Source organism: Pollachius pollachius, assembly GCF_949987615.1.
Source record: "Pollachius pollachius genome assembly, chromosome: 1".
Classification (NCBI taxonomy): Eukaryota; Metazoa; Chordata; class Actinopteri; order Gadiformes; family Gadidae; genus Pollachius; species Pollachius pollachius.
The window spans coordinates 15,749,717-15,764,852 of NC_136934.1; the positions used below are offsets into that span (position 1 = coordinate 15,749,717).

Here is a 15,136-nt window from a genome sequence, read left to right on the forward strand (position 1 = left end):
GCGTGAATTTTACATCAAGCTTCAATTGGTAGGATCAGTGTTTTTTCGTGTGGGTGGGGGTGGATGTCTGTGTCTGTGAATGAACATATCTGGCCGTGGAATCCCAATATGCTTCCCTTTTCTCTCCCTCAAGAAAACGGCACTGGTTCTAAAATATTCTCAGTGCACCGCGACTGCCCAGAATATGTTTACTTGTATGATATTTCACCACAAGTATTGCGGAGGGGAGCCGGATCAGAACTGGGTGGTCGGGACAAGCAGACTGGCCCACATCAGTAGCCCAAAGACGGCTCCTTCTCTCAAAGCAACATTTACATTATTGAGAGCCAAGACACATGCAAAGGGATACTAGGACTCAACAAAACCTTATCCCAACGGCATCCGGTACCGTTGCATAATGCATCTTGTGGTTAAGCTGAGTTACTACTCATTGACTCGGTGAAGTGTTATGGTTTATGCTCCAGTGTACTCCGCTACCATCTCTCCACATGACAGATGTCTGCAGATGTACCACAGCACATCATCCAGTATGTGTTTGTGTATGTGTTTTGTGCATGTTATGCATTGTGTGTTGCATTAATAAGTGTTTGTGTACATGTCTGTTGAAGGTGTGTGCATGGTGTGCATGGTCTGTCTGTCTGTCTGTCTGTCTGTCTGTCTGTGTGTCTGTGTGTCTGTGTGTCTGTCTGTCTGTCTGTCTGTCTGTCTGTCTGTCTGTCTGTCTGTCTGTCTGTCTGGCTGTCTCTCTGTCGGTGTGTGTGTGTGTGTGTGTGTGAGTGTGTGTGTGTGTGTGTGTGTGTGTGTGTGTGTGTTCATTGTTTTGAACACGTGTGTATTTGTGTGTTCTCCATTGCTTTTCATCAGGTCAGGTGAACGAAACCCAAGCTTGATCCTGCTTCTCAGCCTCTGGTCACCTTTATGGGAAGGGAACATCCAGGCAGAGATTGAACCTGTCTGGGTTAAGCCATTCATGAGGATCATCTTCCTGTTGGCCTGGGGACAGTGATAATGGATGCTGCGGAACATGTTGAACAAGCTAACTGTCTTGGGAATCAAACTAGGCTGCTCAGGGAAGAAGCTAGGCTGCTTGGGAGCATCGCTATGCAGCTCAGAAACCAGGCTGGCCAGCTCAGAAACATGGCTAGGTAGCTCAGGAATATGGCTAGTAAGTTTGAGACAATGGTTAGGCAGCTCAGGACCATAGCTAGCTAGCTCGGGAACAACGCTTGTCAACTCGGTAATATGGCTAGCTGACTCAGCAACATGGCTAGGCAGCTCATAATATGGCTAGCTAGCTCTGGAACGAGGCTAGGCAGCTAAGGAATATAGCTAGCTAGCTATATTTCTGTGCTGCCTCGGGAAGGAAATTAGGCTGCACCGGAAGTAGGCAATGCTGAGCCCAAGAGAAGGAGACCACAGCCACCTCTTCCATGATGAGTTGATCAGGCTTTCCTGTCACTCCCGGGCCTCTTCCCAGCCTTCCCTCATTTGGGAGTGAGGATCGTGGGGAAATCCCTGCTGCATTCATTGTGGTCAGTTCTTTCTGTCAGGTCTATGCAAAGGGTGAAACCAATCGCAAAAAAAAAACTCTCACTAGTCTTAACAGGTACCAGGAATTTACTGGCCGTCAAAACAGGTAAACAAACAACAATAACTGACGAGGGGCAGACACTGGGGAACTTCAGCAACAAGGACACTGGTGAACAGAATCAGATATCAACACAGTGGGGAGGAATTTGACAAATGACACACAGGGAAGAAGGTATTGGAGTTGGGGCACGCTCGTGACAATTAACTTATAATTAGTAAGCCTGTTTTGTTTTGTACACTGATAATGAATTCAGTGAATGCAGACAACGTATGTAATGGAGACAATTAGATCAACTGATAAAGTGCTAATTATTGTTTGTGAGGCTTTAAAAATAGAAGCAGTAGAAAAGGTTAATAAAGGTGGGCGCCATGGTAACCGATGCAAATAAGACGTAAGTGAAGTCTTTCTAAACTTTTCTTCAAGGGCGCTTGACATCATTGAAGCAGCAGCTGTAGCTATGATAATGTGATACAGATTAGCTTCCAATTGAGTGGTTTATTACGTTACAACAGATTTAATAAAAGCTACACACATACATACATACATACACACATACATATAAGTTACATTGACAAGAAACTACACTGTGTAAGAAAATACACCTTTGTATCAATATAGCATATAAAAAAATGAGCCTTACACTGAAAAATGAGGGTTAGTATATGTACAAATTAAAGTGCTGGTAATTTTTTACTTCATATGATGCAGACTATCTGTATAAGACTCAGTCTAGGCTCTTTTGGACACTTTACTTTCCAAACACTATATCAGGATTTAATGAGGGTCTGTTAGGTGATGACAGATGTGCAAAGAACAAGTCATTAGGGTAGGACACAGTTAGTGTCTAGTGACCTGCAAAAGTGCCAAGAAATCAATTCTATATCGATTTTCTCTGTGCTGCATATTTTGCCTCAAAATGAACTCAAGATAGACTGGGCTATAGTCGCGCTGGTGGAGGGGGCAAGTCGGAGGTAGACATCCCAAACTCAAACAGTTGACTGCCAGAGTTGAAAGACCTAATCCCCACCCCCACCCGTGACATTGTGATTTCAGCCCAGATAAAAACAGGACGGCTGTGGGTCTTAGACTGTCAAGATAGGATGAAGAATTGTAGCCGTGTGTGTGTGGGCGTGGGCGTTTTAACCCCACCATAGACAGGATGGTACAGTTCACCTGGCTTTTCCATGTCTCAACAGGTGCCACACCTGTAGTCATGGAATGTTTGCATCCCTGCTAGCATGTGGAGAAACTAAGCATGCATGCACGCATGCACGCACACACACACGCACACGCACACACACACACAGACAGACAGACAGATAGACACCTCCCTGACATATCGGACAGATCTTAGTGCACATTCTTCTTGTCAAAAGCGGAAGACACTTCTAAAGGAACGTATGAGTTACGTGGAGTGTGTGAATAATGGATGGTTCAAGCAGCCTCAACCGGCCGAGTCACAATGACTCTGGGGCCGGGTGAGGCTGTTTTGCATTGAGCAATCAATGTGCACAGGTTAAACCAGCCATCACCACACACACTCAGGGAGATCTCCTGCACGGCAGCATGGAGCCCCATTTTCATCTCACATAGGTGGCTTTTTGTTTTTGTCACCGAAATAGCCACTTAGGTGGAGTGTTGCATGGACATTCCTCCATCATGCAAATTATAAAGACCATCATTTCTACACATGCCAACGGCCTGAAAACTGCAATTGTGTGCACTGTATCAGAATGTGTCACATTGAAACAGTCACATCTCAATGGGGCTGTTAGTGTCAACCCGAATGGAAATGCACTACTTGTCTAAATGTCTGGGTGAGCAGCACACAGTGGTTTTTCCCACCCCTGGAGTAATGGCGTATTAGCACTAGTAATGACGGGTCACGAGGTAGCTGTGCAGGGAAAATCCTGCACTATTGTTTAGGGGGTTGCACTGAAGCATGTCTCTGCCTTCATTGCTGCTTCTCCTTCAAAAAACGTACATTTTTAATTTTTTGGAGTCCACCCTCCTTTTGACAACCTTTTTTTGGTACCGCTTTCTATGGTATTGTAGGCATGGCTGTAAAGTTAGCAATACCTTAGCAACATGTTAAACCCCAGAAATGTGTGGAATCAGCATTAGTACGTTGCTGTGCAAATGTGTTTGTGATGAGAGCTGTTAAATGACTGGAAGCCCAACCTGAGGATCTGAAGCTCTTCCTGAGAGTGCTGCAGCTCATCAGACAGCCTTCTCCACCTCAGCAGGGCCTTCAACTGAGCCTGCTCCTCCATCTCTACAGGAAGGAGCTGGATAGAGGGAGAGAGAGAGAAGGGAGGTTAGTTTTTGCACTAGTTCATGTAACTCATATTATTACTGCATGATATTTTATATAATTACTAAAAGTTGTCCTCAATGCAATGTTACACATTATCTTTTCAATTGACAACCCTCATTACAATGTTAACACTATCCCGGATCTTATTCTCCTATTTTTGTTATTTTCAGACATGTTTCAAATGCAATTGATTTTGTTCGCCCTTTCAGAAAATAAAGACAAAGAAAACCGTAGAATCATAGAACAGGGAAAAAAGAAAACAAACTAAAATATGTGCTACTAAAAGGTATTGCACAAGACTCATGACTCATGACTCATGTAAGGGTCAGTAGGGGTAAGGGGGAGAGGTTGAGTATGTTGTTAAGGGCTATTACATGAAATACATGAGACAATGTTTCTCTACAAAGGGAAGTAAAACCTTTTGAAACAGAGTAAAATCCCAATTTCTAAGGATATGCTAATTCAATCAGGAAAACATTTAACAGAAAAAAGCCACAGCAAGATATGCTATTGTTCTGTGTACCAAACTTCAGCACTTTATAAATGGAAACTTGTCGGTAATAGTGAGGGTCAAAACTGGACCACGGGTCATATACGTTTCACAAAAAGCCTAGTTAGCCTAGTAAGTCCTAAACGGGAGTGCATTGTTCCATCACAAGGTCTCTCAAAGAGACAATGAAATTCAAGTCAAATAAACAGTTTTATTCTACCTTATTTTATTGAGTCAAAAGTATTGATTCACTATTGGACCAGAAACCTGGTTTATAAAGGGTGTCAGCAGTAATATTCGACATCTTCGAACATTACCCACGTTCTACGTAGGGTTGACATGTTTCCGCTGTAGCCTACCTGCTGAGCTTTGGCCCAGATCACGTCCTCCAGGTACGTGGCGAAGCCCTCGCTTATCCACTCCTCGGTCCAGTCCCTGGCCCCTATAGCCAGGCCGAACCAGGAGTGAGCCAGCTCATGGCACAGCCGGGACCCCAAGACAGACCGGTCCGCGACACCGCCGGCGGGGCTGGCCCCGGCCACCTCCAGCACGCTCTGAGACAGGAATATGATATGGGGGCTAGGAAGGGGGAGGTGGGGGAGAGAGGGGGGGGTGTAAGAACAGGGGAAAGGAGTTTCGTTTTTGACAGGCTTTTATTTAACATTTCTTATTCAACAAAGACATTTAAGATGAAAAGAAAATGTCATTATTTGATCCGAGACCTTTTGTCTTCTCCTAGGTGACAAGAAACAACACATTTCTATAAATCCCACAGAGAGAGAGAGACATAGACATATAAAGAGAGAGAGAGAGAGAGAGAGAGAGAGAGAGAGAGAGAGAGAGAGAGAGAGAGAGAGAGAGAGAGAGAAGATAGGGTAGGATGCGGTGAAAGAAGAGATGTTGGCAGGGGTTGCAGGAGGACAAGGGGTGTCGGATAAAGGGAGATAACCGGGAGGGTGGGCAGGAATAGGCCAGGAGGAGGAGGAGGAGTAGGAGGTAGAAAAATGGAAGAGCAACAAGTCAGTGAGCAAGTTCACAGCCTCCTACCTATAAATCTAAACCCTCAGAGACAAAATATGTGGGCAACACCCTGTGATAGAATCAAAGGGTAAGGGACGGTTCTCTGTCTGTTATCACAATGAAGAATACAGGCTGTATGGCGCCACAAATGACAAATGCTTGCACGCATGCGTGACTGTAGTAATATGTGTGCATCTTCATGACTCTGCACACATTAATGGTTCTTCCCTCAATTGGTGAGTGTGTGTGTGTGTGTGTGTGTGTGTGTGTGTGTGTGTGTGTGTGTGTGTGTTGGCACCAAAGTGTTAGGGAGGTGGCAGCCTATCCCTTTTCCATCTCAAAGGAGAGAGGGGGGAGGGAGGGAGAGAGGGGAGAAGGGAGAGAGAGAGAGAGAGAGAGAGAGAGAGGAAGTTTAGCATGAGGAGCTTACTAATAAAGCCATCTTGTGTGCCCTACCTGCACTATGCGATCATTGAGCAAGAATCCACCGTTCCCTACACACACACTGCACACCGTTCCATTCCAGATTCCAAACATCCAAACCAATGTTCACAAACGAGTAGAAACCCTCAAAGCATAATAGAGCGCATCATCACCATGACAGAATAAGAACTATAGAGCGCGATTCAATCTCAGAGAAGCCCTTTTTACGATTTTCTGACATTTCCAGGCCGAGCTACAAAGCCTGCTGCTGTTGTATGCTGTGTACTTCGGTGAGGAAACCTCTCCCTACTATCTAGCGCTAGGGTTTGTAATAAGGTCATGGTATGCTACAATAGGGGGGAGGCAGGAGTAAAGAGAGATATGAAAGTGCTATACCAAGTTCATAAACAGTAAAGTAATGGAACCTAACATGTAGAGCCAATTATTACAAATGATTATGAGAATCAAGAATATTATCACGTAAAGCGGTCAGGAGTTTGACAAGCTCATAAGAACAAAATTACATGATTGCGGAGAAAACTAACAAAAGGATAACTCCCCAATTTCCCTTTTCGGCACTTCCCTTTTTGGACACCCCTCTGTTTTTAAGTAGTTGAATGCTCAGTGACCAAAGTAAATCCCGCATTTAGTCTTGAACTAGTCCCTCTGCAAAGGAATACCTCGTTCCCTGCCAGCCGAGATAAAATTTACTTCATTGTGGGAAATATGCTTGTTGCTTAAGTCATCAGAACAGCGGAGGCGGTGGCAGGGAAGATAACTTGACAGACCTCTGTTAAGCACACACTTTCTCCCACAGATCAAGTTGATCACAGTAACCCACAAAAGCACAAGCCTCCATGTAGTCTTTAATGAGGAAACACTGCAGTTCATAGGGCATCTGGTCTTCAGCGGTAGCCATTGAACATGAAGGAACCTGCTTATGGATGTGGTTGAAAACTTGGCATTAGCAGAAGTGTTAAGTGCTAAGGGATGCTATGTGAATGATTCAATATATTCCTGTTTCTACAGAGGTAATATTTGCCTTGGCATTCATTTAAATAGCCAAAGTTTGTCTGAGGTTTGTGTGATGATTGACGGTTATCTAACAACCAACGAGGACAAGGGTGAGAAGTCTGAGACAACCTGCCGTGAACCTATAGAATAGTATAGCATAGCATGGTGGACCGAGAAAATACACCACGATATAATGATTATTAAATGTGACTTTTTAAATATTGGATGAAGTAAAGGGCTCATTTGCTCTATTTTCTCATTAAAATAGACAATAGTACAATATCCAATATGTTTTTCTTTTTCTTCCTTGAGAAATACCTTCGTCTCGGGGTCTTTGAGGTTTGAAGAGGCTACTAAAGCTTCCCCAATAGAGTTTATGTCAAGGATTTGTTATTTAAATTCTCAACTACAATAGAAGAGTAATGGAACTAAATCTGAATACAAATATTCATACATTTCGGAAAATGGATGCGGTTCATGGTTCATGATCTCACCTACTGCAAACAATGTAAAAAAAAAAAAAAACTCACCCGACCGCAGTGTGCAAATCAGACCTGAGAGGGGGAGGGGCGTGGACGTTTCCTTTTGTGAACCTGAGACAACACAGGCAGAGAAAGGGGCCAATCGCAGCTCAAAAGCCAAAGTCATGGCTGAAGACTTTTCTGAAGCATTCCTTGGCCCCTATCTTATGTAACCTGTGCGTGCCCTGAGGGGCCCCAGTGTGCATGTGTGTGTGTGTGTGTGTGTCTGTGTGAGGCAGGCAGGCTATTCTTTGACAGAAGAATAGGGGCCGGGTCAGAGAGGTGTAAATGAATGGCTTCGTGCTGGCCGTGCTCATATAACAGTACCTGACTAAGTCCCGGTTGTTTGACACGCCGTCTCCAGCGCTAGCATTCCGACCAGCCTCTGTCTATCAGTCATCAAATGAGAGACAGACAAGGACAACATGAGTGTTCTGTTTGTCTGGATGATCACATTGTGTTTTAAAGGCCCCTAAAGTGTTAAGAGGGGTAACGCATTGTGAGAGACAGAGACAGACATGTCAACAGGTACACATAGATTCTAGGTCAAGCTACACAATAGATTTTGAAACTAAAGCAAGCATTCCTTAAGGGACGGTACAACATCAATATGTACTATGGAAGGTGCGGGTTCAGCAGGGTTTCACTGTTGCCTGCAGTATATATATATATATATATATATATATATATATATATATATATATATATATATATATATATATATATATATATAAATAATGGCATAATAAACCAATGGAGTAGTTGGCAGGAACAGGTCTAATTTAGTTTCACCTTTTGTAGAATTAATATTTCACAGACTCTAACATAGTATTTCCACTGTGTGGCTCTTTCTCATTCGTTATATAAATGATAACCAGTGACCAGGTCACAGTCCAAAGTTGTTTTAAAACTGAGTAGTTTAGACTCTTACAACCTGTGAAAGGACATTCTCTCCCTCAAAGCATCAATCATCATTACATAACCATTTAGGTTACACACAGCAACAATACAGCATGCTGATCTGTTCGGGAAGAGATTACCATCTTAAAACTCACAGAGTGACGGAGGAGTTATTTTCATACTTTTCCATAACCCAATTATGGATACAAGCTAAGTAAATTAAGCCGGAAAGCAGCGGGCAAATACGCATGTCTACTCTGGCTGTGCCAAACAGCTAATTTCAGAGCAGAAACAAATGGGATATCTAAACAATACAACTAGTTTATATTTCCCCACGGCCTGTTTTATCAGATAGAAGGCGGGCCTGTAATCCTTATTCAAGCACATGTCAACATCATACAATAGGGCCCTGTGGACATTATTTCAAAGACAGCACCCCACACAAATCTAATCCTGTGTTTCTCCTGATTTCCCAAACAAAAGGTCCCCGCCGGAGCAAGGGATGTTAACATTAGCTTTATAAGTTTCTTTATAGCGTGATCTTATTGGTCCACAACTGGATAAGCACGCCTTTGTTGTCCGTTTCAACAGTGCCCATGTGTTTGTGTCTGTGCGTGAGTGTTAGAGAGAGAGAGAGAGAGAGAGAGAGAGAGAGAGAGAGAGAGAGAGAGAGAGAGAGAGAGAAAGAAAGAAAGAAAGAAAGAAAGAGACACACACACAAAGGATGCCTTTCAGTGATAGCGCGTGCACATGGCCCTCTGGGTGAGGTGTGTATGTGTGGGGGTCCATAACTACGGTGACAAATAGTGTCATGCCATCACAATGTCATTGCATTTACAACAACACCCAACACAAACACTAAAACACGGAGGGACAGCAAAGCCCTGCACAGACTCAGGCACATGCACAACCGACAATGCGCAACCGACACATTCACAACTGACACATTCACCACAGACACATGCACTACAGACACATGCACAACAGACATATGCACCACAAACACATGCACAACAGACACATGCACGACATACACATGAACAACAGACACATGCACAATAGAATCAATGCCAACAGACACATCCATCTGATGGTCCCCGTTTATCTGCATGTGGAAAAACTAAACAAAGCAAGTTACTGTACTTGTTTGACCTTCCTCCAGGATCTCCCCACGCAGGGAAAAACACTGGGCTACAGCAATATCAGCCTGACTCACCCAACACTAACCAAAAGTATACATACGACCCATTACTTAGCCTGAAAAAATGCACTTTAAAGATCAGGGATCTTTAAGAGCAGGGATCTTTAAGATCAAGTCTCAGATCAGACCTCCGTATTCCCCTCAAATCTGCCCCTTGATATCAAATATCTGCCAATTTGTCGTAGAATAACAACACCCCCCCCCCTCTCTGCCCCCTCTCCTCCCAAGTCATCCAGGGTAACTGGACAGATGTGGAGGTGAGACACCGGTTGAAGTGTTCCGCTCTCTGCCTGTATCCATTATTCATCCCTCATCCTTGCACCCATCCCTCCTGGCTGTAGGCCATCTCCCCTCCCCGGTGGGACTCCTCCATGCATAATGCAACAGTGGCCCTATCATAGGCCTGTAATTGACATCCCAAATTTCAGATGTGCACCACTAAAAAAGCCCCATGAGAGAGAGATAGAGAGAGAGAGAGAGAGAGAGACACACACACACAAACAGACAGACAGACAGACGGTCAGACATAAAGACAGACGGACAGAGAGAGAAAGAGAAGAGAAGAGTGTGCGTGTGTGTGTGTGTGTCATTGCATAAATGGTTGAGGCGGTGGGAAAGAAGAAGGAAATGACACGATGAGCTGAAGGAACGGTGATGAAAAAGAGGGAGTCAGGAAATGGAAAAAGACAGCGTAAGCATGAGTGAGAAGTGCAATGAGACAACGTCTGCCTGCCTTTCCGTCCGTCCGTCCATCTGTGAGGGACAGAAATAGAGAATTTGGTTTTAGATTGTGACTTTTACGGCTTTAGGTTTTCTTTCGAATGTATGATTATCCTCCAAGCTTGAACTCAGACCACCATAGGGTGCGGACGGCAGAACTGAGCACATAAACAGACCTACCTATAGACTACACTGATCCCCAGAGAGCCGCCCCTCTCACACACACACACACACACACACACACACACACACACACACACACACACACACACACACACACACACACACACACACACACACACACACACACACACACACACGTTAGCAAACCATGTGGAAACCAAGGACAGTCTTGTCTGTTTAGAGACATCCAGGCAGCAGGTTGCCGCGGCGCTGGCCTGCGGTCAGCAGCCCAGACACACACACACCGTGGCGTGGCCTATTTCAGGACACAGGGCTCTATCTCAGCAAACTCCTGACCAGCACTCCGTCTCCATTCTTATTCAGCGAGTCTGACTTCAAATGTCTGGCATTCCAGCTTGGCTGCAGATCAGCGCGAGGCTCCCAGACAGGGGCCCCCGGGGCCCAGGCCAAATGCCACACCATGTAGGGCCTGATCACATGTACAGGGGCCCGTCAGGGGAAGGGAGCACCTCACCCACACGCTGCTCAGCGCATGGCATCAGAGGCTGGAAATAAGTATCCCAGGGAGAAATATCTGAGTTGATTGTAATCAAAGAGGCATAACTGCTATTGAACTACGGTCTCTCCCCGTCTTGAATTTCAACCACTTTGGAACTGGCCTGAGGCAATCATTACTAATCGCCCTAGATATCGCTTTTTAATAATACAGACTCACTTTCTCCACACAGGCATACACACACATGCGCGCGCACACACACACACACACACACACACACACACACATACACCGCTGGGTGCAGTAGGTTTGTTAAGGGAAGAGGGCTGGCTTTTTGCGTCTGAATAGGAAGGCAAGTAAGTATGGGAGCAAAGAGTGCAAGCAAAGTAACAACGTCTTAAAAGTCCACCAAGAGTTTGTTTAAACACAAAGCGCCACTCCATGTATTGCTTCAAGCAGAGCCTGTTTTTTATATTGTTGGAGTCGGGTAGTCTGAACAGACTCAAAATATTTGGAATTTGTCAGGCAATGAGCAAGCTTGCCGTAACTGTCAAATAATGTCAACTGGCTCTTTTTATGGCAACGAGTGGCCTGGCCCAGCTTGTTATTATGTGGAAATATTTGCTCCAATTTTGTATTTTGGTGGGGGGGAAAAATATGCATTGATAAGCATTGTATCCAAGCTGCTGCACACTTTCCTCCATCTCTCTCACATCGAAGCGCTTAATGCGGGGGCATAGAATTACTGCTGAACAATCATGCTTAGAAGATTGTGGTGCTAATTAGCCCTTTCACTTTGAAGTATATATTTTAAAGAATCTACTTTTCCATTTGGCTTTAGGATATAAAGGCTGTGTCCAAGATGCTAAAAGGGATCGTACAACCTTGATACCTGTCTAGGAAAAGTTCCTAATTTCTTAATTGCAGACTTTAATTAAATGTTTCAAAGGATATGTCTGGTATCTTGTACACACTGCGAATCGTCAAGAACAAAAAAATCTCAAAGTTGACCATTTATCAATTGAAAGCCACACAGCCTGATGGGATACTCTCAAATATTGAACCAATACAATAAACTTAGTAAGGATTTTTTCTTACAGGCTTCCTCTTAAAACAGGGCGTGTCCTCTTGACCTCTTAAAACAAACTTCCCAGGAATCGCTACATATTAGGGGATATTCCAAGTAATTGAAACCCAGCCTGGGCATCTGAATGAAGGTGTTTTTAATGTGCATAGACATAGTGAGACTTGGTTTAGTTAGCACCATGATTGCTTGTGTATTGTGCTACAATGTATTGACATCTTTTTCAACCCCTCAGCGTTGCTCCTTCTGAGAGCTGCACACACACACACACACGATAGATACATTGCTATTTATTGATCGCCTCGGGGGGAATTGGCTTGTTAGAGCAGCCAAGATAAACAAAGGCTGGAAATGAAGATGACATGATCACCGTGGAAACATAATGGGCCTATAAAATCACTATACGATCAGTCTGCAGGGCCTGTATTCAATTGTGGACTGAGCCGGATGAGCTGGTGGAAACGAGACACAAACGCACCAGCCATGAGAGCAGGCTTCCGCCGATGCTTCTTAATATACAAGAGTGGGCGCACACACATGCACCCCTGCACAGGGATGTACAAATATTAACGCCACACCATGTACACCATGTACAGTCGCAAATTCAGACACAATAAGGAAGCATACATGCACCCACAGCGCCATAAAGAAACACAAACAGAAACCCTACACACTATTTACTCCTATTTTCACAAGACACTTTCATCCAAAGGGCATGTGTGCATGCGCGTTTGTGTGTGTGTAGTTCATGATGCTGCAGAATCATGACTGGATGTTATGTGGTATGGCACGATGCGATACCAGCACCGGGACTAAAACGACGTCACCACCCATCGCAGCAACACACGACAATATAGTCATCACCATGGTGCAATGTGTCCTTCCTGACCTACACAACACCACCTATCTCTCAGAGACAAGGCCCCAGACGTGGGGGGGGGGGGGGGGGCTGATAAACAGGTCAGCTTTTTATGGGAAAGGTTATGACTACACCACGGTCGTCTTGCCGTCCGGGACGGGATGATTATCACAAAGCTCATTTGCATAACATTGTTTTCATGCCATTGTTGAGCCCCATAATCTGCTTGTTACTGCGACGTTAAGCTCCCTACATTTTACCCCCGTTATCGCAACACATCCGAGGCCGGTGTCAGCGTCCCTCAGCACCTCTGCCCTACACTAGGTCGCCGCTGGTAACGGGGGATAAATTGGCCCTCCAGCGTTACGTATGATGTCATGAGGTCTAGCGCAGTGCTCGGATTCTCATGAATAACTTTATCAACCTTGACGGGGTGTCTACAAGACATTTATGTGAAGTCACCCACATTCGTGCCTGGGTGCTGCTATTGGCATGCAGGCTGTATTCATCCGTCCCTGTGCAGGGAAAGATTAGCTTATTGGCTAACCCCTGGAAGACAAAAAGATCCAAGAAGGCGTCTTGAAAAGATTATTTTACGGTCATACCTTCAAGGTAATAAATATATTTGTTGCACAGTTATATAATGGGAGAGAGAGTGGAGATTTGGAATTGATACTGTTCGTCACTGCAGGGCAGCATATGAAGGTGACAGACTGGTTAGAGAGAGTGCAGTACAATTGAGGTCAGATTTAGAAAGGTTAAAAAATAAAAGTAAAAACACACAAGGAAAGGGCTGCACATAGTATGTGCCACCTCATTCCGCTTCCTCTCATAGGCTAATTTTACATTATAGTTCAGGTAAAATGGGCCTATGGTATATAGACATGTTCTGCATATCATATATATGTATAACGAAGTCTAGCACAATATGTTCGCAAATGCAATGAAAGAAGACAATCTAATGGTAAAGAATGCTGTGGTTGTTAAGGCCAAAAAACAGACAAGCACTATTGGCTGATTGTGGAGCAGTAGAAGACTCCAGAAATTGCTGTATTCTTAAGACAAATGGAATGCATCCTGGCAAGCAGCCTACTAAGGGTTTCAGATTTTCTCTAGCAAGGATTCTACTGTATATGTTGGTATGAGGAAAAGGCAAAAAGGTCAGGAAAGGCCTAAAAGCATGAAATAAATCAGAAGCAGGACCCGCTAGGAGGTGGGCACAGTGTGACTGTAACCGTTCTGATCCAGGGTCTAATAGCTTAGCCCCCCAGCCCCCCCCCCCCCCCCCCCCCACACACACACACACACACACACACACACACACACACACACACACCCCCCCACACCCCACTCCCCAGGCTAAAAGCAAAAGCCAGACATCGGAAGCATTACCACCAAACACTTCACCGAACTTTTGCTTCAAATGTCTCATTTTGGTCGGTTCAGCGCAGAGGTCCCACGGACATTAGGGCGTCTGGCTTTCCGCGGCCAAATGAAATTACCCCCGCGCTTCGGATGGGGGATTCTGCAGCCACACACACACACACACACACACACACACACACACACACACACACACACACACACACACACACACACACACACACAAAACAGACACACAGGAAAACAATCGTTCTCACATGCACGCACACACACTGACACACACACACCCGGCTACACATGGTATACAATAATAGCGGCATTATCCCCTCCAAAATACAATGGACCCATCCATCACAGCATGTAATGGGCCTTGTGGTTTCATCCATTAGCTAGTAGTATGGGGTCGGGGGGGGGGGGGGGGGGGGGGGTTGCTGTGTCATGCCTGTCCTGCCACAGCGCCTAATTTAGAGTTATGGCACTAGCCAGGGCCGGTATCACGGTTAAGCTCAGCACCGTATGGCAGCTGCTGCCAGCGAGCGCTCACTTTAGACGACGATTCAAAGGATATATGAAGAAACGACACACAATCACGTTAGCGGTCATTATTTACAATGGATACACGCGGCTTCCCTGTAGGCCGGTTGCAAACCCCCTCGTTTTCCTCTCATTCAACTATTACCTGTCAGCTGCTCTTTTGGGTTGTGGGTGTGTGCGCTAGTGAGGGTAAATACTGCCTTCTTGCCAAACGTCCTTTCAAGGGGAACTGTGAGGATGAAGAGGTAACCTCCCGATGCCCCCCCTGCCCGCCCGTTAGCCCCTCCTCTTCACTCTATTCTCAGTCTCTTTAGAAAAAGAAACCTCTGTCCAGAGAGAGAGAGAGAGAGAGAGAGAGAGAGAGAGAGAGAGAGAGAGAGAGAGAGAGAGAGAGAGAGATAGAGAGAGAGAGAGATTAATTTAAGACAGAAAAGAAAGA

The 15,136-nt window shown here is 45.0% G+C and overlaps 1 protein-coding gene across 1 annotated transcript in view; it reads right to left on the reverse strand.

Moving 5' to 3' along the window:
• aopep (aminopeptidase O (putative)) overlaps nt 1–15,136 on the reverse strand; it is a gene marked incomplete at its 5' end in the record, with an annotated part of 67,865 nt that overhangs the window by 42,746 nt on the left and 9,983 nt on the right. Inside the window, 2 exons of the mRNA XM_079745418.1 lie at nt 3,773–3,879; nt 4,758–4,977. Of these exons, the coding sequence (XP_079601544.1) occupies nt 3,773–3,879; nt 4,758–4,977 (327 nt within the window). The remainder of the gene's footprint in view (nt 1–3,772; nt 3,880–4,757; nt 4,978–15,136) is intronic.